This window comes from Podarcis bocagei, assembly GCF_964188305.1.
Source record: "Podarcis bocagei genome assembly, chromosome: 8".
Lineage (NCBI taxonomy): Eukaryota > Metazoa > Chordata > Lepidosauria > Squamata > Lacertidae > Podarcis > Podarcis bocagei.
The window spans coordinates 6,127,394-6,152,808 of NC_138133.1; the positions used below are offsets into that span (position 1 = coordinate 6,127,394).

The 25,415-nt window shown below is 50.2% G+C and overlaps 2 protein-coding genes across 7 annotated transcripts in view; one reads left to right on the forward strand and one right to left on the reverse strand.

Moving 5' to 3' along the window:
* Positions 1-20,305, forward strand: RELL2 (RELT like 2). Of its 5 annotated transcripts, none has more exons than XM_081206538.1 (8): positions 1-54; positions 6,225-6,441; positions 10,318-10,383; positions 10,472-10,544; positions 11,455-11,646; positions 13,624-14,170; positions 17,175-17,217; positions 19,038-20,305. In XM_081206538.1, the coding sequence occupies exons 1-7, from the start codon at positions 16-18 to the stop codon at positions 17,214-17,216; spliced, it is 1,176 nt and encodes a 391-aa protein (XP_081062664.1). In that variant the 5' UTR covers positions 1-15; the 3' UTR covers position 17,217; positions 19,038-20,305. The 5 variants fall into 5 exon arrangements, with proteins under 5 accessions (XP_081062664.1, XP_081062662.1, XP_081062663.1 ...); XM_081206536.1 differs by lacking the exon at positions 1-54 and adding an exon at positions 993-1,527; XM_081206537.1 differs by lacking the exon at positions 1-54 and adding an exon at positions 1,282-1,527 and having other exon boundaries at positions 11,458-11,646.
* The window catches only part of FCHSD1 (FCH and double SH3 domains 1), a 21,792-nt gene continuing 16,675 nt past the window's right edge, over positions 20,299-25,415 (reverse strand). For both annotated transcript variants that reach the window (XM_081206353.1, XM_081206352.1), the window contains exons 15-20: positions 24,723-24,806; positions 24,186-24,363; positions 23,702-23,907; positions 22,988-23,066; positions 22,610-22,668; positions 20,299-21,027 (exon numbers count right to left, since the gene is read on the reverse strand). In XM_081206353.1, coding sequence (XP_081062479.1) covers positions 20,962-21,027; positions 22,610-22,668; positions 22,988-23,066; positions 23,702-23,907; positions 24,186-24,363; positions 24,723-24,806 — 672 coding nt within the window. In that variant the 3' untranslated portion in view covers positions 20,299-20,961. The remainder of the gene's footprint in view (positions 21,028-22,609; positions 22,669-22,987; positions 23,067-23,701; positions 23,908-24,185; positions 24,364-24,722; positions 24,807-25,415) is intronic.

The window sequence follows — 25,415 nt, forward strand, 5'->3', positions numbered from 1 at the left end:
AAAGCTAACTACGCCATGGGGCCAATTGCTGCATTTACCCTAGCAGGGAAAGAGGTAAGAATATATTCCCTTTTCAAATACACATTTTTCTCTCATAGACAGAGAAATAGTAGCCATTTACCATTAGAAAAAAATCCAGTTATATCTGTAGGAGAATGGCCTTATTAGGACCAACTAATATGCATAGTGGGACGTGGGTGGTGCTGTGGTCTAAACCACAGAGCCTAGGGCTTGCCGATCAGAAGGCTGACGGCTTAAATCCCCCACAATGGGGTGAGCTCCCGTTGCTCGGTCCCTGCTCCTGCCCACCTAGTCAAAGTTCTAAAGTGAGATGAGCATCGCGACCTCAGAGTTGTCCACGACTGGACCTAACGGTCAGGGGTCCCTTTACCTAATATGCATAGTGTGTTATGGGGAGGCACACTCTTTTGTCTCTCAAAACAGACAGATGCCAACAAAGACCAACTGAAATCACAAAATAGTGAGGGGTAAGCCACTTGAGTTTTCCGGAATACATCTTCTTATTGAAAGTTTGCTTTTTTAAAAAGGAGGGATGGGGAAGCAGAGAAAAAACTGGGCATGCTAAGAAAGCCCCTTTAGTGTGTACTTTTAACAGTGTTTGAGACAGAGCGTAGGAAGTACTCTGCAGACTTTATCCTGTGAGATACATACATAACAGATTTCAGATTGCACCACCAGTGGCACAAAGAGGAATTATACCTGTGTAAACATTATCAGAAGTCATTTAATGTATTGAGTGTTATTCCAAGGTTGGCTTCAGCCGATCATGGCTCTTCTTCGGAGAACCTAGTGCTGCTCTTACAACCTCACAATCTCCTCCTGACTTTACAAGTCCTATACTGATAAAAAGCCAAAGGTTGGGAAGGGGGACACCACCATGTGACAGTTCATGTGCAGGAGGATCCCAATGGATGTACAATGGCAGCTGAGAGTTGTGGTGTTTGGGGAAAAGAAGAGTGAGCACATTTGGGGGTGGGAAGGGGTGCCCTCTGCTCAGCAGATGGAAAGAGCATTGCACTCAGCTAAACACACAAACTATTGTTTGTGTGACTCCAGTTATTAATTTAAAAGGTTTCTGAAACAGAGTGGAGATGAGAAAAAGGAGAGCAGATTGAGGGGCCAATGTGGTCAGGCCCTTGCTGGGTCTCACACTTCTACACGGGCACCAATGTCAACAACCCCCTGTCCCCTTTCTGCTGCTTCCCTTCCTTCCTATTTCCACCCTTCACTAGTCGCCCCCACCACTTCCCTCTGGCCCAGAATCAGAACTATGATGGTGCAGAAGTAGAGAAGGAGCTGCTCCTGCCTTCTCTCTCTTTCACCTCCAGCTCTCTTGCTGACAAATGAGCAGTCAACAGTGTTGATGGAAAGCAGCAGCAACAGCCAGGGGCAATGACAGCCTGTTTGAGCCCACTGAAGTGAGAAGTGGACACACAAATGTTTTGCCTGAGGGCCCACAGCGTCCATATTTTTGGACTTGCACAGAGGGCCATTCACAATAACAAGGTATTAACACAGATATATCAGCATTGGTAAGCCAAATAGCACATGCAGTGTGATTTTTTAAATAAAAAAAATCTTTGGTTGGATTCAGTGTGCAAGTGATAGCTCTGAACCTCTGGAATAACTGTAAATCTATCAATTTCATGGAGCAGTCTGTCCCTTAAGTTTGCTTGTTCCAGTATGGCCAATCAAGGGTAACTTACAACAGTGGCGTAGCGTGGGGGGTGCAGGGGGGCCGGCCGCACCAGGCGCAACATCTGGGGGGTTAGGGTTAGGGGGCGCAAATCCACGGGTTAGGGGGGCGCAAATTACTTGCCTTGCCCCGGGTGCTGACAACCCACGCTACGCCACTGACTTACAAAGTGTCCTGGGAAGCTGAAATGAGCACAAATGGGACATCAGTAAATATATATAAAGTTAAAACACAGGCCAAGTACAGAGGTTATATGTGGCTTTCTGACTTCTGGTGAGGGTTCATATAACTGAATGCTCCTCCTTTAAAGGAACATTCCTATGGCAAGATCCCTTGGAGAAGCAGCTTAGGATGCATCAGATCTCTGGCTCCGTCAGCATTAAGTTCCCAAACCCAGCTCAGCAGAAGGCTTGCCGGCATAAGTTGCTCCTCCTTTTGCTCCTGTCAGCCGCTTCTGGAGCCGGCTGTATGTCCCCTACCCCTCTCCCCCAAAGAGCATTTCAACCAGGCTCCTCGGAGTGCAGCAAAAACAGTGCCAGAAACTTTATTGTTGGTTGACTCTTGTTTTGCTATTCATTTATGTACCTAATAAATGAATAGCATTTGCTTCCGTTGAATTTATTCTGTGTTTGCCAAGTTGTCGATTTTGTCATTTTTTTATTCACTGGCATATTCTGTATTTTATATGTTTGAATTTCCATGCTCTGTATTTCATTGTTTTGAATGTTTGCTATAAGGTGCTTTGGGCACAGTTCATGAATGAAAAGCTGCACATAAGTAAATCAGTCAATCAACCCGGGCTCAGCCGGGGCTCAGCCAGTGGAGCTAAAGCTTCTTCAGCTGAGGCCAGTTTAGAGAGCTTGCCAAGAGGAGGCGGGGCTAGACTGGATGCTTAGCCCAGTGTTCCCCAACCTTTTTTGGGCAAAGGCACACTTGTTTGATGAAAAAAATCTCGCGCCACACCACCATTACAGCCCCGTGACGTCAGCGCGCAGCGTCACGCCGGGAGGGACGCACGAAAGTGAAAGTTTTCAATTTTTTTCCCTCCCCCTTGCCAGGGAACCTCCAAGCTTTGGGGGTGGGGGGGGAGGAGGCAGCAAAGCGAGGGACTGAGGGACGGCGGCAGCTGAGGCGGCGGCGGCTGTTGTGGTGGTGGCGGCGATAGCGGGCGGAGGAGGGGGCGGCGGCGGGGCCGAGGTGGCCGGCGGCGGCGGGGGAGGCAGCGGCGGGTGGAGCAGGAGGGCGGCCGAGGCCGGTGAGGGAGTAGGGTTGCCCGGGGCTTGAGGAGCCGTCGCCGGGAGTTGCTGCTGCTGTTGTTGCTGCTGCTGCCCGGACATGCCGGCCTCCTCCTCGTCCGCTGTCTCGCGCTCCTCCCTTTTGCACGCGCTGCCCCGCCGCCGCCCCATTGGCTGGGTCCTGTCAGCTGATCCTGTGTTATTTCCTGTGTGTGTGTGTGAGGGGAGAATGGAGAGAGAAACCTCGGCACCACCACGGCGGAGCCGCCCCCGGCTCGACGCGGATCCTCGCCGCCGCCACCTCTCACCGCCCGACTCGCCCGCCTCCCTCCCACGGCACACCAGCCAACGTCTCACGGCACACTAGTGTGCCGCGGAACACCGGTTGGGAAACACTGGCTTAGCCAATTCAACTCTGGATAGAATACTATTTTAAAAGCTTGTTTTCCCTCTTCTGGGCTTAGGCAGGGAAGCAGCTGTGCTGCTAAAGGAGTTTGGAGCTGGTGTAACTTTGCATTCACATAAATTGCACCAGTTTGCTTTACGCCAGATGCTTGAGGGATTGCTCCCCAAATCTGTGACTGTCTTCACACTCCTGTTTACTGTGCTTTCCCTGCATTTTCCAATGTGGGCTTTTAAATCCATGTTCACAAAGTTATCCAAAATGCATATGTATCCAGCACTTTGTTATAAAGTACTGCTGTTTGATGTGTTTCTCAAAGCACCTTGACAACAACTGGAGTCGTTAAGCCATTCTTATTTTGTCTCTAGACAAGTTATCCCTGTTCCATTAACAACCTCTAGCGTGTACTAAAGCAAATCTGACATTAATGAAGCTCTGCTGATATGAAGTTATAGTAATAATAATTTATTATTTACACCCCACCCATCTGGCTGGGTTTCCCCAGCCACTCTGGACAGCTCCCAACAGAATATTAAAAACACAATAAAACATCAAACATTAAAAACTTCCCTATGATGTCTTCTAAAAGTCAGATAGTTGTTTATTTCCTTAACATCCACTACCTAGAAGACCCTCTGCCTGGTTCCCTGTAACCTCACTTCTCACAGTGAGGGAACCGCCAGAAGGCCCTCGGAGCTGGACCTCAGTGTCCTGGCTGAACGATGGGGATGGAGACGCTCCTTCAGGTATGCAGGACCAAGGCCGTTTAGGGCTTTAAAGGTCAGCACCAACATTTTGAATTGTGCTTGGAAACGTACTGGGAGCCAATGTAGGTACCGGTATTTCAAGACAGGTGCTATATGGTCTCGGTGGCCACTCTCAATCACCAGTCTAACTGCCACATTCTGGATTAATTGTAGTTTCCAGGTCACCTTCAAAGGTAGCCCCATGTAGAGTGCATTATAGCAGTCCAAGTTGAGAAGCTGAAGTTGATATGAGTTGAGAAACGCGCTAGAGGAGTGGGGGACAACACACTTTGCTGTGCTCTGAGGCAAGCAATATGAACACACAGTAATTCCCTCCAGGTGGGAAACTAGCATTCCAGGGAGATGTTTGGGGACTACAGTTCCCATCATCCCTGACCACTAGTCCCGTTAGCTAGGGATGATGGGAGTTGTAGTCCTCAAAACATCTGGACACCCGAGTTTGCCTATGCCTGGCTTAGATTACCCACCGGCAGTGTGATATGATCCAACCCAGACTTGGCCTTAACAGGGTCTGGAAAGCCTTCCAGTTACTGAACCTGATACCGAACCTCGGAATATCAACGTTTCGGCGGGGTCAGATGGTGACATGCCTTCCCTCCAAAGTCTGTGTGAAATGGCTCCTGGAGGCGCTTTGGCAGCTGCTGCCTCTCTCTCGGTCCCCAGACGGTGCTCTCTCAGCCTCTCCCCGGGCCCCACCCGGTTTCTGCCTGAGAGATTTCTGGAGAGGTTGTGGGGAGGCATAGTCGAGCCCTGGTGCTGAAGGCATGTGCGCGGCTTGCCCGTCAGGCGTCAGGGATGCTGCGAGTGGTACCCGGCCTCGGAGTTGCGGGGTTGCTAGGAGACGGGAGGCAGAAGGGACAGCCTCGCGGGAAGAAGGGCGCTTCAGGTGCGCGCCGAGGCGGTGGCAGCGCGTCGCTGCTTCGCCCGCTGGAGGCGCCCGCGCCATCCGAGGGAGCGGAGGGGGCAGCAGCGCCTAGTGGCCCGGGGAGAAGGATTCGCCCGCCCGGCTCTGGGACGCTCTTGGGAGGAGGCTGAAGCCCATGCGGATTCCGGGGAGGCCCGGCTGGCGCGCACCTCGCCAGGAAGGTGCGCGCGATGCTCTGGGCTCCTGCGCGCGCGGAAGGTGCGCGGCCAGCTGGGGGCCGCCTGGCGAGCAGCTGCGGAGCCTGCCTGGTCGCTGCTGCGGCAGCCGGAATGCGCTCCGCTGAGCGCTGACTTGGGCGTCCGGGGAGGAGAGCCTCCTTGTCGGCCGTGAGTATTTCGGACCTGCAGTGCCTGGAAACCGAGAAGCAGGACGAGGGGAGCGGCCGGGTGCGGGGGGGTGATGGGGGTGGGGAAAGGTGCTTGCACAGGAGGAAGAGGAGGAGGAGGAGGAGCAGGGAGGGAGCCGTCGCGCCTCTCCGGAGCGAGGTTTGTGCTGCAGAGGCAGCGGCAGGAGTGCGGCACCGGTCGTGTCCTTGAGAAGCATCCTCCAGCCCAGCCGCGGAGGTGGAAAGAGAGACAAAGACAGGCAGATTGAGAGAGAGAGAGGCCGGGGGGTGCTTCGTCCCGCCGAGAGCGGCGGAGAGGGCGGCCGCGCGCTCAAAGGCTGGCGCCGTGTCCTTGGAAAACCTCTAGCAGGGGAAGGAGAGAGGGAGGGAGGGAGAAGCAAGGTTCTGGTCAGAGAACCGCCAAGGCAGAAACGGGAGGCATGAGGAAACGCATTTCTCAAGTCAAAGCATCTCAAAATGGAAGCAGGACGTTTCCTAGGGAAGCAGCCGCAGCAGCAGCCCCTCTCTCCCGGGGATCTGGCTGAGAACCCTTGCCCTTGGACCGCTCGTCCTTGCGCCTGACTTCTGAGGCAGATGGCTGCGGAAGACCCTTGGTAAAATCTCCAGGAACCTCTTTCTGGAAGTCAAACGAAACCTCCCTGATAAACTTTCCGCAACCCCTCAGTAAGGCTTCTCACCCGAGGGGTGCTTTTCGATTAGTGGGGGAGCCCAGGAAACAGGGAGCTGAGCCCCGGTACCTGCCCAGGGCACCTTGGCGCCACTGGCCTGGGTGGGCAACGAGGCACGTGGGCACCTGCGGGCCCTGAGCCATGCGCGCACCCTCTCTCGCAGATCCGAATGTCGGAGCACAGCAACGACGAGGGGGAGGACGATGCCGAACACCAGCACAGCGTCTCCATGCTGTTCCTGCTGGTCCTGGTCTTCTTCGTCATGGGACTCGTGGGATTCCTCATTTGCCACGTCCTGAAGAAGAAGGGCTACCGCTGCCGGACGTTCCGGGATGAGCTCGACTCTGATAACAAGGAGTCTCTGACCCAGCTGCAAGATGGTGAGTAAAGGGGGAGGGGGCAGAGAAGGAAAGCAGCGAGCGGGGGGGGGTCTTCTTTCTTTCTCAGCACGAGGCTCCCCGCCGCCCTCAGGCGCAAAGCGGTGTTCCTTCATCAAGACCAAGAGTTCGCCAGCCCTGGGCTAGCAAATAATGAGTTGGAGAAGGGGGCATGGAGAACTCTACGTTTAAAAAAGCACCACTATTTTACCCCACCAGCCTAAATTCTGCGGGTGCAATTTGCTGGAAGGATTGAAGTAATCATATGTGGGCTGCTTTCAGAGCAGCCGCTTCATCCGTCTTGACAGCTCCCATCCTTTTAGGTTTTTTGACTTTGGCTTTGCTCTGCTCTGCTTCACTTTCCCCTATCATGCAGCCCAGTCTTATTCACGTTTTTCTCAGGAACAAATCTTGCTGTGTTCGATGGGAATGACCCAGATCTGAGCTGAAATTTCCGGATCTAAGCAAAAACGTTACTGGTCTCCCTTCCCTCTTCACCAACTTTGCAGCTCTTTTGCACGTTGCTTAAAGTCACCTCACTAAATTGGAGCTAATAGCTCATATTTAATAATTTGCAAAACTGTAGCCTTGGAATAATGCCAGCAAATACTAGATCAAGGCAAGAGGTTGAATCTCTTGGTTCAAATCCCTGCAGAACCATAGCCAAATGGATAGTCATCCCACTGCTGCTGGAATTTGTGCACAGAGGGCAGCAGGATAGCTCAGTTGGTAAGAGCATGAGACTCTTAATCTCAGGGTCTTTGGTTCGAGCCCCATGTTGGGCATAGAGTCCTACACTTGATGACCCTCGCTGTCGCTTCCGACTCTATGATTTTATGAAGAGGAAGGGTTTAATAAGCCGGTGAGAGACCATACTTCTGCAAGCATCTTGTCCCAGCCTCATGCCAAATCAGCTGAAACACATAGGAAAATAGAACTAGAATATCATGGTGGGTAGCATGCTAGAATTAGGGGCAACTGAACTTAGATGGGTGTGAGTGGTTTTCATTATTTTATCCTACCTTTGTTCAAGGAGCTTGGAGTGATCTTTCCCTGCATCAGTCTATTCTCCCAAGCAACCTTGTGAAGTAGGTGAGAGGCTAGAAGACTCGCCCCACATCAGCCAGTGTCCTTCATGATTGAGTGAGGACTTGAACCCAGGTCGCTCCACCACAATGGTTTTCTTGAACTGAGTGGCAAATAATATTTAGGACTCTGAATCAAGGTAGGATGGAGGGCAACAACAGAAGAGAAATACTGCCTTTTCTGGCAGCTACAGCAAAACTCTTTCCGTACAACTTCGACTAAAGTTGGATGACGAAGGAGGAAGTGGAGGCTGCTCCATTAGGGCAAATGGGCATAGGCGCCGACTCCATGGGGCTTGAGGGGGCTCGAGCCCCCTCAAAAAATTTTTTGGGGGGGCTCAGCCCCCCCAATAATCTCGGGCGGGCGCCCTTCCAGCAGAGCGCCGCCGCCGTCCCCTGCCTCCTCCTCACCTGCTCCTTCGCCAGCCAGCCAGCCGCGCGCCCTAATCGGAGGCACTGCCGGAAATCCCGCGAGAACAGGGGAATCCTGACTGGCCACACCTCCCAGCCAGCCAATCGGCTGGCTGGGGGGGGGCGTGGCTTGCCCTATTTAGGGCCGGGGCCACTTTATTTGCATATTCATGAGCTTATTTATTATTCATGAGCTTTCCCGGGCCCCCCCAATATTTTTTCTAAGTCCGCGTCCCTGCAAATGGGGGCACTGCGCCATCGACCTCAGTCTGCCCTCAACCAGCCCCAACCTGCCTGCCCTTCTTGCATCCTGTCCAGGAGGCAGGCACTGCCTATTGGCTTCCTCCTCCCATGGCTCAGGGCTGCCCTTGTAGGACTCAGTAGGGAAGAGGGCGGGACAAAATTAGAGGGAGTTGGCTCTGCCTGTCATTGGCCCTGGCTCCGCCTCCTGCTTGAGTCCCTGCCTTCCACCTGACCAATCGGTGGGTACCAGCCACACCTGAAAGCAGGATGTTCCAGGAGGCATAGCTCACTCCTGCGACAAGGGCTGTTTTTGATACCTCATTCTTTTTTCAGGCTAGGAATGTCCTTGTAATGGGATGCCTGAACATTTGATGTGTGCGCTTGGCTATTATGCCCCTCAGACTTGCCTGTGATTGCAGCCTGAGCCTCACTGTATGTGATGCAGCTATGGGCATTTTGGGGCCACATTTCTGTTGTTTTCCAAATGTGAGGAGGGAGGGAGGATAGGTAAAGATGAGCAGGGAAAGAAAAAGAAAAGCTGTAGTAGTTAGTTTTTATTAGTTTTTCATCAAGGTTGCATTCTACTTTCACCCTAAAGAGCTCAGGTGGCACACATGAATTTATCCTCACAACAAAGCTATAAAGTGGGCTAGAATAAGAAATTGTGACTTGCCCTAGTTAGCATTATGGTTGTGAGGAGATTTGAACCCAAATTTCCCTGCACTTCCCGTGCTGCAGAGCGGCATCGAAAAGACTGTAGCTCCGTTGTTCTGAAGGGCATTGTGGCAGCCTTAACCTTGCTACAGAGTTTTGTCTTTTGTAAATGGTCGTTTTCCATTTATCAAGTAGAAACACACGATTATTGAGTTGTTTATAAACAATCTCTGCGGGCTTGGCTTAGCTGTTCTACATCTACTAGAGAGATGTCAGGTGGCCAGGAATGCAAAGTTTCAAGAGTTTGCGCATGGCTTCTGTCGAATTTAGATTGCAAAGAAGAAGCAACATTTAAGAGAGATATTTATCTTTATAAGTAATTGTTTCTAACAATTGCCACATTGTGTAGAAGCAGTGGGTTGCCAAGAAATACAGGTATTCCTGAGGAATAAACACAGGGACTGAAATGTGCGGGGAAGTGACTGACTTCTTTGAATGGCACCCCTGAGTTTGGGAGATTCAAGTCACATTATATCAGGATGATTACGAGCAGACTGCGCTGCTATGTGATCTGCTAGAGCAGGGCTGGGGAATCTTTTTTTCTGTTGAGGATCACATTCCCATAGGGCTAATCTGTCAGGGGCAGGGCCGGCAATATGAAGCAACTGCCTCAGGCGGCAGGATCCACAGAGGCAGCAGATTTGGCCTGCATGGAATGTATAACCTGCCATTGCACTGGTGGCAGAAACAGCTGCATCACATCCCTTGGAGGCCGTATCTGCGTCTCCTCAGCAGGCCCCCCCCCAATGTTGCCTCTACAGAGGCCTCTCGGCGAATAGGAGGCCCTGCTGCTCTCCCCCTGCCCTTGTTCCATGGCAGGGGCATGCACACCATTTTGTGGCTCACCCCAGGTGCCAAAATGTATTGGGCTGGCCCTGGTCAGAGGCCACATGTGGCAATGGCAGGGAGCGATGGAGCCACAAATGGTGTAGAGAAGCTCATTTTCTCTGTGTCTCCTTGCCCCTGCATGAAATCAGGCCAAGGGCTGCTTGTGGCCACAGGTCCCATCCCCCCCAGTAGCTTGTTGGGTGGGACAGGACTGCTAGGTTAGCTTCCTAATTCACTGTTGCTTGCCAGGGCAGAGGGGGCAAGGCAGCAGGGAGATTGGCACAGTGCAAATGCACCAGCTGGGTGTCAGGTTGGTTCCACTGATGGTTTGCACTATGCCAACCTCCTGCCCCCTTGCCTCTCCTTCTTGATAGTACCTCACCTGCTGGGAAGCTGCAGTAACAGCTGGGGCCCCACCCAGCAAGCCATTTCTGTTTGCACACCTCTGTTAGAGAGAGCAGCTTTCCAGGTCACTTTTGCAGAAGAACGGGGCTAGCTGTTCCTTGAGCAACTCAGGGTTTTTGATGCTGTATGGAGATTTATCCCATCACAAGAGTTCCTATGTTTCTTCTATCACTGCCATATCTTTTCATTTCAGATGAAGATGAGGAGCTGAATGAGGACACTGTAGAGAAGATAGTGAAGTGCATCATTCAGAATGAAGGTAAGGCTTAACCTTGGTTTAACGGTTGGGAAGTCCCTGTACATGAGGGCCTTGCTGTGACACATTTCTTCTTTCTCCCCTTTGTTAGCAAATGTGGAAGTCCTGAAGGAAATGCTGGGAGATGGTGACGCTGATCTCCCACTGCCGGTCCCTGTGCCCAGGTGAGGACAGGGTCCAGGTGCACCATAGTGCCTATTACATCTTGGGAATCTCTGCTATGCCATCCTTCCTTGAAGACTGGGCTAGAGGTTAGCTATCAGTGAGGAAGAGATGGAGAGATTAAAGCCCTTGTCTCTGTGCTAGAAAAGGGCAAAGGGGAAGTCCAGTCTTGAATCCCTGGAGTTCATATGGCTCCCTCAACATTTCATTTCATTACAGTTCAGGTTGTTTTTTGTTCCTGAGGCAGAAAAACCAAATGGGGTCTTCCCTTCCCAGTCCATGCTGGGATTGTATTGTGGTGGATGTGGGTAGCGCTAAACCACCTAGCCTTGGCTGTAAACCACCAAGGTTGGCAGTTCAAATCTGCTCAACAGTGGTGAGCTCCCTTTGCTCTGTCCCAGCTTCTGCCAACCTAGCAGTTCAAAAGCACATCAGTGCAAGTAGATAAATAGGTACTGCTGTGGCAAGAAAGTAAACGGCATTTCCGTGTACTCTGGTTTCCATCACGGTGTTCTGTTGTGCCACAAGCGGTTTAGTTCTGCTGGCCACATGACCCAGAAAGCTATCTGTGGACAAACGCTGGCTCCCTCAGCCTGAAGTGAGATGAGCACCGCACCCCATAGTCACCTTTGACTGAATTTAACCATCCAGAGGTCCTTTACCTTTATACCTTTTGTACTGTGGTGGTGGTGGTGGGGGTTGTGTTTTTGTACCGCTCACATTTATTTCAGTGGGGCTTCCTTAGGAGAACTTCCTGGTAGCTTGAACTCCGTGGGTCACATTTGTCTGTGTGAATCTCAGAACCTCTTGTGCTTGTCTCATGGTAATGTGCTGGTCGCGTCTTGAGGGTTGCATCCTTCTGTTTAGATTGAGTGATTTGGGGCAATTAGCTTTCTGTTCTCTTTTCTCCAGCAGCCTCTGCCCACATCGCAGCAGCCAAGATGCTGGCCTGCCCCATCACCACACGGTGCACTTGGGCTCAACGCAAGCCCCTTGCATCCACTGCAGTAGGAAAAAGAGGCACCCGCTGCATCGACAGGGCCGCTCCAAGGAGGGCAAGGGCAAGATGCACCCGGGGGAGACCACGGTCTTCTCTGTGGGCAGGTATTTATCAAGAGACAGGTCTTTCTTTATTTCCATGCCATCCTTCATTTTACTAGATTTCAGCATGAAAACATCTTGGAAATCAATGTAAAGGGAGTAGAAGAAAGGCACTTTGCAATTCTTCGGTTGGGAGAAGGCATTCACCATAGCAGGTGGCAGGGCAGGAGCGAGGTGTGCAAGGGTGCTTTCTCCAGTTGTTTTGTTTTTACATTTTCCCTCTCCTAACAAACGGGGGTTTTTTAACATAAAAAAAGTTAGAATATTTGTAGACTGCACCCTCAAATAAAATATTAAGTCACTGGTACAATAAAAGGCAATAAAACATACCATAAAGTAATAATAAAATGACTGGCTCATCTTGGAAAAATTCAAACAACTCTGTTGTTGTTGGCACCTGTCTCTCTCAGGAGACAATGGAGGCGTGCGCCTTTGGGGGGTGAGGCCAAACTGTTAGAAAGTTGCAGAGCCTGCTGTGGCTGTAGAGACCGACATAGGAGAGACATTTTTTTCCATAACTGCTCGCCCCTGCATTGTTTTTGCTGCGCTTGCAGCACCAAAGTGACCTCTCTGGGGCTCAAGCCCGTGCAATTTGTCTGGAGGTCCTGGGCTGCCCAGACGACAAGACACCCCCCCCCCGGAAGCCTTGCTGATGTGGTCCAAAGGAAAACATTTGGCACCAGCTTGTCTGCAAGAGTTGCCAGAAGGAGGCATACAAGACGCCATCCAACCTCCTTAGGGAATCCACATCAGCTTTTGGTAGGGTTTCTATAAACAATAACTATGCTGGGGTGGGAACTGAGACACTCTGACTCCCGAGCTAGCATAGTTTGATCTCCATTTTGGGGGCATGTCAGAATGTGGTCAGGTGTTGGATACTTGAAGCTGAGCCTCCCTCTGGTCCAGCTCCTTTTTGGTCCTCCTAATGTCGGTAGGACCAGGACTACAGAGGTTTCCAGAATGGTGAGAAGGTGGGAATCCAGCACTGCATCTCCCTCTCCAAGGTCAGAATTCTTGGCCTTCCAGCAGTGGCGTAGCGTGGGGGGTGCAGGGGGGCCGGCCGCACCGGGCGCAACATCTGGGGGTTAGGGTTAGGGGGCGCAAATCCACGGGTTAGGGGGCGCAAATTACTTGCCTTGCCCCGGGTGCTGACAACCCACGCTACGCCACTGCCTTCCAGGGGCCACGGAATTGCAGGGCCAGGCATACAAAAAGCAGCAACAAAAGGGAAGAGGACACATCATTTCTCACATGGTGAAAAGGAAACTTTCCGCACCAAAACCAATCTGTTTTGAATAAGAGGTGTTTAATAAAGGCACAGTAGAGGACCCCTTGAATGGGACACCCTCACAACACTGAGCCCACATGAAGAGATTTGCCCTTATTCTTAGTGAGCGAATGGTGCTTGCCTTGGCTCCATAAGAGAGAGTGTATTTATATCCTCAGCTAGTTGATTAGGCATACTTGCCAGATGAAAAATGAAAATAAATCAAAGGCAAAGAGTGAGGGGGTCAGAGCATCAGCCTGATGAGTCGTGTCTCATGGTTTGACTTGGAAGTCTTGCAGTTTTAGCTTCTTTCTTGAGTCTTTGAGGAAAATATTTAAATTATGTGGGAAAGGGCTCCCTAACTGGTTTCCACAGGACTCATGCTCAGTCTTTTCTTCCCATTCAAACGTTCGCTCCTTTTCCTTAGCATGTTCTTCTAATCTAGCATCCGTGGGGATAGTGAGAGGTGGACACCAAAATACAGGAATAATAAACCTTTTTGAAAGTATCCAGGGAAAAGGTATGCTATTCTGCATCGGAGAGTAGCTAGTAGGATATGGTTAGTATTTTAGCCACAAAAAATATAACCAAGTGCCTCAGAGTTTTGCTTTCTGTTCTGTCAGGAGACCTTGCAACCCAGATGATGAGGGGTCTTACAGGATATTTTGTCACTGTTGATTCACCTGACTTCCTTTATCCCCCCTGCCCCCCAGATTTCATGTCACCCATATTGGGAAGAAACAGGAGGAGTCTCTCCCTGGTAGCAAACAGGACCTTGGATCTGCTGATGCAAACCAGGAAGCCCACAGCAACGAGAAACTCCCATGGGAGGGCTCCCAGAATGGAATCGTTCACACAGGCGAATTTCAGCAAGGAGGACTCCGGCAGGCAGATCCTGAAAGTGAAAAAGGGCCCAAGGAAGAATGGGCAGATGAGTCCACTCAAGGAGAAGGCCCCTTGAACACGACGGCCAATTCAGATGTCTCCATGAATGGACCAGAGAGGAAAGAAAACCCTACGCCCTGCTCATTGCAAGAGGACAGCCTCCTAGGGACTGCGACAAGCAATGCATCCGAGACAAACTGCTCTACCGGACCCAAGTGCCTTGGGTCAGAGGATCCGGAGAGGCTGGATAAGGACGTGGCTGCCTCTGAGGACGAGGGTGTTCAAAGGGCAGCTAATGATGTATCAGAAAAAGTAGCAGCCAGACTAGATATATCAGGAAACGAGATCAATAGAACAAACAGCACAGAACTCCAGGTAGATACTGTTATGTCCCCTCTTTCCTCATCTTACGGGACACCCCATTTCTCTTTCTGTGCACAGGGATACTAAGAGCATTGTTGACTAACAGATAACAGCCCACATCCAAACTGATGCCACTGAAAGGGCCAGGGGCTGCGATTCACAGATTCTCTTGAGATAGTGGAGGAGGATAAACAGCCAGTGGGTAACTGTTTACATGTATCAAAAAATCCAATCTTCAAGCAGGGGCCACAGAGTACCTAGCACTGAGAAGTAAGGTGTGTCTGTGCCCACTTACCTACCTGCAAAAGCTGGCGCAGCACTGTTTTCCCGCTGCAGAGGGAGTTCTGTTTCCCCTTTCCTTTCCTTTTTTTAATAAAATTTTTATTGGTTTTCCACAATTTATATAAACACAAACAATACACAATACAAACAAACACATAAACAAACATGTATAATTTCAAATCCTTATTTCTTAAACCTTACTTCACCGACTTCCCCATACCTCCCCTTTCTGCATCCCAATTTCCAAATTAGTTTCAGCAAATCCTCCCCCTTAAGTTTATCTAATTTCCCCTTGTTCTTTTCTTTTACTCAACCTTTTACAGCTGTAATCCCCTTTTTCCTATACCCTCGACATTTTAGCATTCATTGATTTTACAATATTTCTTAAGATAAATTTTAAATTTCTTCCAATCTTCTTCCACCGTCTCTTTCCCTTGGTCTTGGATTCTGCCAGTCATTTCAGCCAGTCCCATATAGTCTCTGCTTCCCCTTTCCTCCTCTAGTGACACATGCACCCAGTGACGGAGGAAGGGGGGGCGTGGGGGGTGGCGGTCCGCCCCAGGTGTCCTCACTGAGAGGGATGACAAAATGAGGTGTGTTTTTTAAAAAATGGACTCACGAAACTTTTTAGGAGTGACACAGTGGCTTAGGCGCCTGCAGTTCCATGCTGCCTAAAATGGCAACGTGGGACTTGCACCTGCCTACTGCCTCTCCCTCAGCTGCCCTACAGCTGAGGGGGAGGCAGCGGAGAGGCTCACCCTGCCCCACCCCCATGGGTGGATTGCCCCACCCCCGGCTGCAGGACACACCCCACACCAGGCACCTGAGTGGCTAGCTACACTGCTGCACGTGCCTGACTCTGAACTATTGTTCTTGGGCAAAATGATCTGAGGGAGACTCTGTATCTTGCCAGAAAAGCGGGAAATGCATATCCTAAGTCGTCCCACCACCCCAAATCTATTTGTGTCTGTACTAAGCAAGAGTTCTCCAAAGGGAAGAACTGTGATGAAAATAAGGGCAGCAAGGTAGCTGCAAGAGGATTTCCCAGTGCAGGATAGATTTGGGAAGAACATTAATCTTCCAAATGTTACAGCACTAAGAATTTTAGTTCCATGAACATCAAAACATTAAAAAGACACACATATAAGGATAAAACTAGGAAGGTACAGGACTGTAATGAGTTCAGGTAATAATGGTGATACAACAGCAAAGAGGAGAGGAAATAAGTGTTTGAACTGTTGCTTACTGCCAAAAGCAAGCAAATGCTGATGAAATGAAGTGTTTCTGCTTCAAACCTCATTGTAAATAGTGAAATGCAGGCCAGAGAGGCAGCAGAGGCACCCTTTACAGAATGCTTGGGTAAAAGCTATACAAATTCACAAGTATTGTTTTAATAACTTCTAGGATGGCTGCCTTGTTGTGGTTAAATGATGGAATTCAGGAAAACAGCATACAAGCTGAAATCATCTTAGAAGCAGTAACATTTATATTCAGAATATCCATGGAGGGTTACGAGGTCAAAAGATGTAGAAACCAATCTATCTCTGAAGTAGCAGAAATGAAAAATTGCATACTATTTGAAATAGGACACTCAAATATTGGGTATATTATTATTTCTTACACTGGGTTTCATATTTGTTCTTGGTGTGTAACCTCTTACCCCATTTACACTGGCATTATTACATATCCAACGTTTTCTTGGTTTGACAGAAAGAATTTGGTAGGTGGAGGAGATGGAGCATAGAGTTTTATATAGACAGGACGCTACCTGCTGTACCTGCTAAAACCATAATTTTGAATTGCATACCACTTAGAGACAGCCCAGGTTATTTTAGCGCCTGAAGCAGCAAAATATAAATATAACCTCCCTGGCAGGAGTAAATAAAATTATTAGTAAATTATTAATTGGCAGATTGCTACCTTTTAATAATGCCCCATATCTGCTATCTGAGATGTGCCACCTCAGCCTACCTAACGGTAGAACAGGCCCATAAACTCATATTATTTTAAGATGTGCTTTCCTGGTATACATTATTTTTTTTAAAAGAAGACAAACCTTTTAGCAATTGCATATCATGAGTCTGCAGTGCCCATTAAAATTGTCACATGTAAAATGGTCCTTGGACTGGATTCCACCTCCTTCCCTGACTGGCCTTTTTATAGAATCATTGCTGAAGCTCTCTAATCCCATATCTACCTCATAAGAATTCAGTGAGTGCCAATTAGCTCCTACCTGTAAATCTCCTTGGGGGTTTTCACATGCTTAGGAAGAGCCATGATTCCTAAGCAACCCCTGGCACCAGTGCCCACCATCAGGAGTGCCAGCTTGGCCCCACGACTGTGGGTGCCCGGGGCTGTGGGTACCATACAGTGTGCATGGCCCTGGCACCAAAATTTGTGGGTGCCCGGCCCCTTCATGGGGAATTTTGTGGGTGCTCAGGCAACCAGGGGCCCCAGGGAGTTGGCACCTATGCCCACCATTCTGGGCACTGGCATCTCTCTCCCACTCATACGGCCTACCCAGTTCTCACCCCCTGCTATTGTTGGCATAGACCATCTGGCCAAATCCTAGCCAGTATAGGGACCCCAGGTGTTCTTCCAGGACCCCTAGAAGCCTCGTTGCCACTCTTGCCCCGCTCCTTAGGTGACATGTTGTGGGGCTTCTGGGGTTTTTAGTAACGTAAGCTGCTGGTGTGACCCTTTCCCTGCTTGTTTCTTGCCTCTTTTCTCCCAGGAGCAGAGGCTGGTGGTGCAGGACCCAGGAGTATCCATGTGACGTAAGTTCCACACTCTGCTTGTCAACAGCTGGGACTGAGGGTTTGAGTGTCGCCACAAAGCTGCTCCCAGCCTGACAAAGTATGTAACGTGCAGGTCGGGAGTAGCTCTGCTTTTACTGGACTGGCAAGAGGTGACGGGATTCTTTGGCACACGGAAACCAGACGGGGACTGCTGCTCTCTGGGCTTCTCTTTGTCCTCCCCAGGCACCAGAGCAATCTGAGCCACGCTGCTCTGAGGTGGAAGCTTCACAGCCTGCCAGTCTACTGCTGCTCCCCAGGGGAAGATAGCTATCCCTGTACCAGGCCCAGACTTTTTCCAGGGACACGTGAAGTATTAGGTTAGGGTTTCCACCTACGCAGAACACAGGAGAGCTCAACTTTCACCATTATTCATCTCCTCACCCTTTAAGCACCTATCTCCTCACTCAGCGAGGAATGGTGTTGGGGACACTGTGATGATAGCCATTGACTTGTTCGGCAGGCATCCCGCCAGAAAGCGTTCACAGTGATTCTTCCAGCAACTCTAGTGCCATAGCTCATCAGATTGGGCCCATAAGCACATATGCTTGCTGCACCCACAAGATCCAGGGCTCTCCTTAGGTGACGCCCTGGCAGCCCCAGTGTGGACAGCAGCAGAACAGCCCTTTTACCACGTTTATGGTCAGTTCCACACATACCTAGAAGCAGTGACATTTTAGTTAAAACTACCAGTCAGATCCACAGCCCTGTGAGGTATGTGCAGGCCGAGAGAAGTTATAGGGCTCCTCGTTTGCCCCAAAGGAGGGTTCACATCCCACCACAGGGATAAGGCTTTTTGGAGAGTAACACTTCCAGGTGTGTGTGTGTGTGTGTGTGTGTTTTATTGATTGATTGCAATGTAAGGGGCCCACACAGAAAAATATGAATTATTCTAACAACCATGTCACAGTAAACAAAGACTCTGAGCTACTTAGTATGAGAGAAAAAAGGAGAGAGGCAGATCACTCCTACTGCATGGAGATGGAAATCCAGCTGCTGGAAAGCAAGGGTGGGCGGTCTGGGTAGCAACAGAAATTTCAAACCAAAAGTGAGAATCAGTTCATACCAGGAGGCAAGAGGGTGTTAACCTTTCTTGGTGTAGGGCGAGGATGATAGGAGGACACAGTAGGGCAAGGAAAGGGATCACGGTCCCAACATGCAGCCAGTTTTTTACCCTGTGTGAGAAAAGGGAGACCCATGTGGCCCGCCCCCGCCCAGAGAAGGGTTCAAGTTCCCAGTGGGAACAATGACTGGGAGCCCTATTGTAATGGAGTGAGAGAGAAAACATCTACTTGGACAAGCAGCAATGGAAGCCACAACAAAGCAAGGTCACAGGAGCCAAGACTGAACCGGCCAGGAGGATTGGGGAGGGGGAGGAGCAGGATTAGCATTGTCACATAAACAGGAGGGAAATGGTCAGGTCCCACTCCTGAGGACTTAGCTCAGCAAGCTTTCTTTTAGCATTTGACTGGGAAGAATATTTCTAGACCGTGAGGGCAGGAGCAGGAAGTGATGCCACAACTCCTACGCTACAGAGCAATTCTCCACTTGCTCAGGAGACAGGAGGATGGAGGAGCATGTGACCCCTCCTGCCCACCTGCCACCCACGGGGGGGGGGGAGGCACCTCCATCACTGTTGTTCTGGCCTGCTACTATGGGCTGCATAGTGGAGTCATCCTTTTAACCCCTTGTGAAAAGTTGCAGTGGAACTCTGGCTGCTTCCAGATGGAGGGCAGTTCCACTATCCTTTGCCTTTGGTAGATGTTTCTGTTCACGCTCCTTCCTTCAACATTTTCTTTCAGAGCCTGCCTGCTCCACGTTCAGGGTTGCAAAGCAGAGAGATCACACAGAGCCAACACTAGGTTCGCAAGAACTAGGCGGCCAGAACGACTCACGCCTGGGCCAGAAGAGCGACACCACGCCTGGCAAGGATGTGCCACTTCCACTAGTAGAACTATGCCACTTGGCAAGAGCCTCATCCCCATTGCAACAGCTACTCACGCAGCAGCAGCGGAAGAGCGCAGGAACGGGGCCGTGTTGTGGCGTTATCCACCTTGCTGAAACCTCATTCTGTTGAAAGCTTTGCTAAGGCCCCTGTCTGCAACCATGCGACTTGTGGGGTGGGATGGCGGGACCCACCGGTATGCCTGAGCTGGTAAGAATCCCATTCTTCTCCATGCTGGGGCTCAACTTGTGGTGCTTTGAAGAATCCCAGATTTGTATCTCAGGATCCTTCTCATATCCCGCTCCAGGCGCTGCCCTTTCAGCAATAGCCCATTTTCCTGCATGCCAGTCAGGTCTGAGTGAACGATTAGTGTTTAAAAAATTAAATACAGCTACTGCTTACAGCAGGAAGAGAACTCGGCCAATGTGGGTGGAGCGAGTTTTGAACTAAGGGGAGAAGGCCCTTGGTATCGCCTGCTCTGCTCGTAGCTGTGACTCAGCTTAGCCGGCTTAAAGTCTGAGTGTCCACTCCCATCCTGACCAGGGAATACAGTGGCCCTGGGGGCTACATTTAGGCAGGTAGCTGGACCCACGGTAACCTCCCTGGTTTCCAGCATTCACACACGACAATCAGAGGAGCTAGAATTACAACTCAGGAGCAGCAGTTACACAAGAGGGAATGTGAATTCTGCCTCAGACCGCAATATTTACAAACAGGCACTCCCCTAAGTGATAAATCCTCGTAAAGATCCTGCTCTCGTGTCTACTAACCACACCATCCTCTTTGAAGCAGCCAAATAGCACCTAACTCTGAGCCCCTCTGCTGTGGGGCTCAATGTGGTATGTGTGGGGACTTGCATGGGGTGGGGGTGGGGGCTGCTTTGCTCAACACAGATCCTGGAGACTCTCGTGGCTCCAGATAGGCTTTCCCCCTTGCTAGGAGACCAGAACCTGGCTTGGGAGATGAGCCAACTAAACACTCCCCCAGACCCTGTGATTTCTAGTCTTCTGTGTTCTAGTTAAGCCATGACCGAAGGCCACCTCTGCCTTCGCCCTACATCTTTTCATGTTTAAGTACAGTGTAAACAAAAACTAACCCTATTAAAGATGCTGAAGATGTGCAGAATGGTGTCTGTTTATTTGGTCAGTACCTGCCCATCTATTGCCTCTCAAAGACGCAGCACAGGCACCAGCTCACTCAGCAAGGGACAGCAAAAGAACTGCTGGCTACAAGAAGAGCAGCAGACCCGGCCGTTGTCAATAGTTCTGACAGACAAAGTGCAGACAGATGCTAGCTAGCAGCATTTAAAGCAAAGGGAGAGACCTGCTCCCATCTCAAACCACAGAACAGGAAAAAAAGGAAATGCTTGGCATTGTCTTGAGTAGCAGTCCAAGGAATGTCAAGGGCCAACAGAACTTGCTGTTTCTAGGTCCTACGCTGTGGGGCTCAACCCCAGGGCAGAGAGAAAGACAAACTTGTTTTCAACATTCCCTGGCAAGTCCATTCTGGTGCAGTCCATCCATCTGAGCATGTACTCATGTGCTGAGGAGGAGAAGCTCATCGCAGGAGCAACAGCAGTAGCAGCAGCAGCAGCAGCAATGCTCCTCTCAGAGCACCTCCGTCCCACTGCTGGCTTGCTGGCGCTGGAAGATGTGAGCACAGGCTCAAAAGCAGCCAGAGGCACCCAAGAACTCCAAGCAGAAACGGATTTGCTTGTGGCCCCACCAGCCCCCAAAGCGCTCAAGCCTTCTTGGGAAGCCAAGTTCCCGGCAGATGTGGACTTAATCGTGGCTGGGCAGCGAGTCATCTTCTGGAGCCTTCGATGGTGGAGGTGGGGGAGCCCGAACCTAAAAAGAAAGGGTGGGGGAAGGCAGCATTTCTGAAGGGTGTAAAGTTCTCGCACTGCATCTTATGCCCACAAAGGGGCAAGCTTAGGACCCTATTAGTGTTTTTCTCAAAATCCATCAGGAGGAGTCTGGAGTATTGCTGACATTTATGTTACACTTTATCTCCCATGTTTTTTAAAACATCTATATGAAACCGTTGGGAGAGATCACCAGGGGTTTGGGCTGGGTGTCCACCAGTATGTGGATGATACCCAGTTCGACCTACTGCTTAAACTGGAACCAGTGAAGGTCCTGTGTGAGTGTCTGGAAATGGTTGGAGGATGGGTGGTGGTCAATGGATTGAGGTTGAATCCCGACAAGACAGAAGTACTGTTTCTGGCAAACGGGGCAGGCAGGTGTGGGGGAGCCCCTGGTCCTGAATAGGGTAACTGTGCCCCTGAAGGACCAGGTGTGCAGCCTTGGAGTCATTTTGGACTCACAGCTGTCCATGGAGGTACAGAGGTTAATTCTGTGTCCTGGGCAGTTGTCTACCAGCTCCATCTGGTATGCCCACTGAGACCCTACCTGTCTGTGCAGTGTCTCACCAGAGGGGTACCTGCTCTGGTTATCTCCTGCTTGGACTACTGCAATGCGCTCTATGTGGGGCTACCTTTGAAGGCAACTTGGAAACTACAACTAATTCAGAATGTGGCTGCCAGGCTGGTGACTGGGAATGGCCACCATGACCATAAAAACTGGTCATAAAAGATCTACATTGGCTCCCAATACCTTTCCAAGTACAACTCAAAGTATTGGTGTTGACCTTTAAAGCCCCAGATGGCTTCCCTGTATACCTAATGGAGTGTCTCCACTCCCATCATTCAGCCTGGACACTGAAATCCTCCTCCAAGAGCCTTCTGGTGGTTTCCTCACTGCCAGAAGTGCAGTTACAGGGAACCAGGCAGAGGGCCTTCTCGGTAGTTGCACCTGCCCTGTGGAATTCTCTCCCATCTGATGTCAAAGAGATCAAAAATTATACAACCTTCAGTAGACTTCTGAAGGCATTCCTGTATCAGGAAGCTTTTAATGTGTGATGTTGTGTTGTGTTTTTGTATATTCAGTTGGAAGCTGCCCACAGTGGTTGGAGTAACTCAATCAGATGGGTGGGATACAAAAATTATCATCATCTCAAGTTTTTTCTTCCCACTCTACTTTTCTTCCCTCCCAACAGAAGACTGGCAAACTCTGGTTACCTCTTGTAATGTGGGTTCAAACCTTCAGTTTCTCCAATATAAATTCTTATTAAGGTTCTAGTAGAACACAAACCTAACAGGCAAGGCTGACTACAAAGCCCCACTCGTGTGTAAGATCATTCTAGAAGGACTGAGCAATCCCTTTTTGGCCAAAATGGAATATTCTGCCTTTTTTCTCTACCTGAGAGATAAATATGCTCATAATAATTAGTCAAATTGCGCCCAAGATTAGATCATAACCTACTTGCATTCTAGGATGCTTATATGTGAATGAACTTTTTTGTGAGTGGTGGGGATAAAGGACAGGGAGGCTGAGGCCACCCTATCACGGCATATGGGAAACAACTTACTGGGCGAATGCGTGGTGCGTTCAGGTCAGGGGAATCTTGCACGTTTCCTTGCCAGCCACCTGGGAACACATAAAAACATTAATGACTACACTCGTGTGGGGCAGAGTAGCGAAAGACTGCTGACATCCTGGCCCTTAACTTGGTCTTTCTCTCTCTCTCTCTCTCTCTCTCCTCTCTCTCTCTCTCTCTCTCTCTCTCTCTCTCTCTCTCTCTCTCTCAATCCCACTTCTCCAGAAACACAAACATGTTTTCACAGCATACTAGAGATCTGTACATATCATCACTTCTCTCTAACACAACTAGACTATTCCAGAAACCACCATTTTTTTGTGGGGTAGGGGGAAAAGACTCCAGATGCTGGTTTCTCAAGTAACTCACCTGTTAGCAGAATGTCTGGAGGAGATGCATGGTCAAGGACTGGAGGGGAGAAGGCTGGGGGAGATGGTGAAAGCAGTTCCTGAAACAAGAAAGCCAAGCTGCCGTCAGACTCAAAGCAAGCGAAGCAAACTTCTAAGACACCAAGTGGAAAAATGAATGTGGGCCGAGTGTGTCCCCACAACCCTGTGTTGGAGTGCGAACCAGGCTCAGCAGGCCTCAGCCATGAAAAAGCTGGAACAACAACGAAGAAAAGAGCACCTTGCACATGCTCCGAGGGCTCGTGCTGTATTCTGGAGGCATGTAATGCTCAGCATGACATCAAAAACAAGATGCCGCCCCCTCTCTAGCTGGGGAATGGGCAGGGGTGGTGATAATAACTTTATACCTGGCTGTCAAACCCAGAAAAAAATTGTGGACTCCAAATAAGCAAGGTATTTGTATGATTATCCTTAGATCATAAAACAGATGGCTTCCCCTCTGAGCACCTCTGAAGCACAGCATGACTGCTCAACTACCTCCTCAGCCCCAAGCTCCTAGGGTGCTTTGGCATGCTCCCTGGAGGCAGGAGGGGCACGTGCTGAGGTGTCCATATCTGTGGATCCCAGTAACTATTACCAGGACTCCTGGGCCCTGCCAGCTGCAACAGTCCAAACACTGTTTCCATAAGGAGGCAGACAAGCTGCTCTGCCCTTCCTGGGCCGCCCTGGGACTCACCTGCTCCGCTCCCTCTTGAGCGCCAGTTATTTCTTGCACAACCAATGAGGGGAAGACTCCAATTCTCCCATTGAAGTCTCCTTTCCAAAAGCCATCATCTACTGCTCCCTCCTCCCGGGGCAGCACTCGGATGATGGCTCCCTCGGGGAAACTGAGTTCCTCAGAGCTCTGCCCTTCGTAGTCATAAAGGGCTCGCACCAGGGAAGCTGCAAAGAAACAGAGGACACAACTGGTCTTACAAAGCAGGTGGGATCAGCAGCCATTTACTCTGCTGGGGGGAGGACAGGATAAAAAGCGTAAATAAACTGAACCCTTTCAAGTGCAGGCAGGCCGCCTCTTCCACTAGCCAGGTTGCGCAGAGGCTCCCTTGGATTTGTATCACAGGAGATCTGACGGGCAGGGCAGAAAAGCTATGCCAGGCTCATATCTTGACACTGCCATGCACTTGCCCCCCCAGCTCCCCCACTACCCCAGCAAGACGCACCTCCAGGCTCCAGCATCAGGCCCATGCTCATGATGTTGGTCAGCTCCCTCTCCAAGGCCACATCAGAGGACTCTTCCTGGGGATTCCCATCTGGGGCTGGGTGCTCCCTGCTTACTGAATCCATAAAGAAGAGGTACTTCTCAGGGACGTACCCGACCTGTCCTGCACTGTTACGCGCCTGAAGTCAGGTAGGAGAAGTGACACTAAGAAACATATTTGAACAAGCTTGCACTGGTACGTTCCTACCATGTGTGGCTGGGGAACACGTGGGTAGGATTGCAAGAAGCCAGCCTGCCCCCAAGGCTACAATCTGGGTTCTGCTCTCTTAGGTCCAAAGTGCTCAGCTTCTGTCTTGGCACTGGCATTACTGCCAGAGATGGGACACCAATGGTTCCATATGTCTAAGCATCCCCAGCATGCCTTACAGAGTTGCTCAGCATTCATACTCTTGCTTAGCACCCTAGAGGCAGATTTTCACCAAAGGTTTTTCCAAGTCCCATAGCAGAGAGGAACTTGACCCAGTTTCCTTATACAAACCTTGACCCATTCCTCCACATCTCCGTCTTCAATGACCTCCAGCTCCTCACCCTGAGCAATGGAGAGCTCGTCCGATTGGCAGGCCTGGCAGGCAAGAACACACGCAGAGTCACAACAAAGTCCACAGCAGCAGCAGCCTGCCTTCCAAGCGTCACAACAGAGTTCTGTGCGGATGGCTGGTGTGAAAGGTCAGCTGGGCTGAACAAAGAGCAGGGCCTAGAGACCCATAACAGGCCCTCTGGAGACGCAGCCTGACTCACTCAGGCATCAGTGACCAGCCATGGTTTCTCACCATGAGAAGGAGTAGTCATGAGTCTCAGAGGAATAAGGTTCTTTTCTTCCTTTCATGGGAGAGGAAAGGAGATTAGAAGCTTCTGCTTCTGGTTTGTGGCAAACCAGGAGGCTCCTCCCCATGCATGAAAGCAACAGGCTCCCAGTACATTTCTGAGCACAATTCAAAGTGTTGGTGCTGACCTTTAAAGCCCTAAATGGCCTTGGTCCAGTATACCTGAAGGAGCGTCTCCACCCCCATCATTCAGCCCAGACATTGAGATCCAGCGCTGAGGGCCTTCTTGGTAGTGGGGCCCTTCAGATGTAAAGGAAATAAGCAGCTATCTTATCTTTAAAAGACATCAGAAGGCAGCCCTGTTTAGGGAAGTTTTTAATGACTGGTGTTTTAATGTATTTTTAATC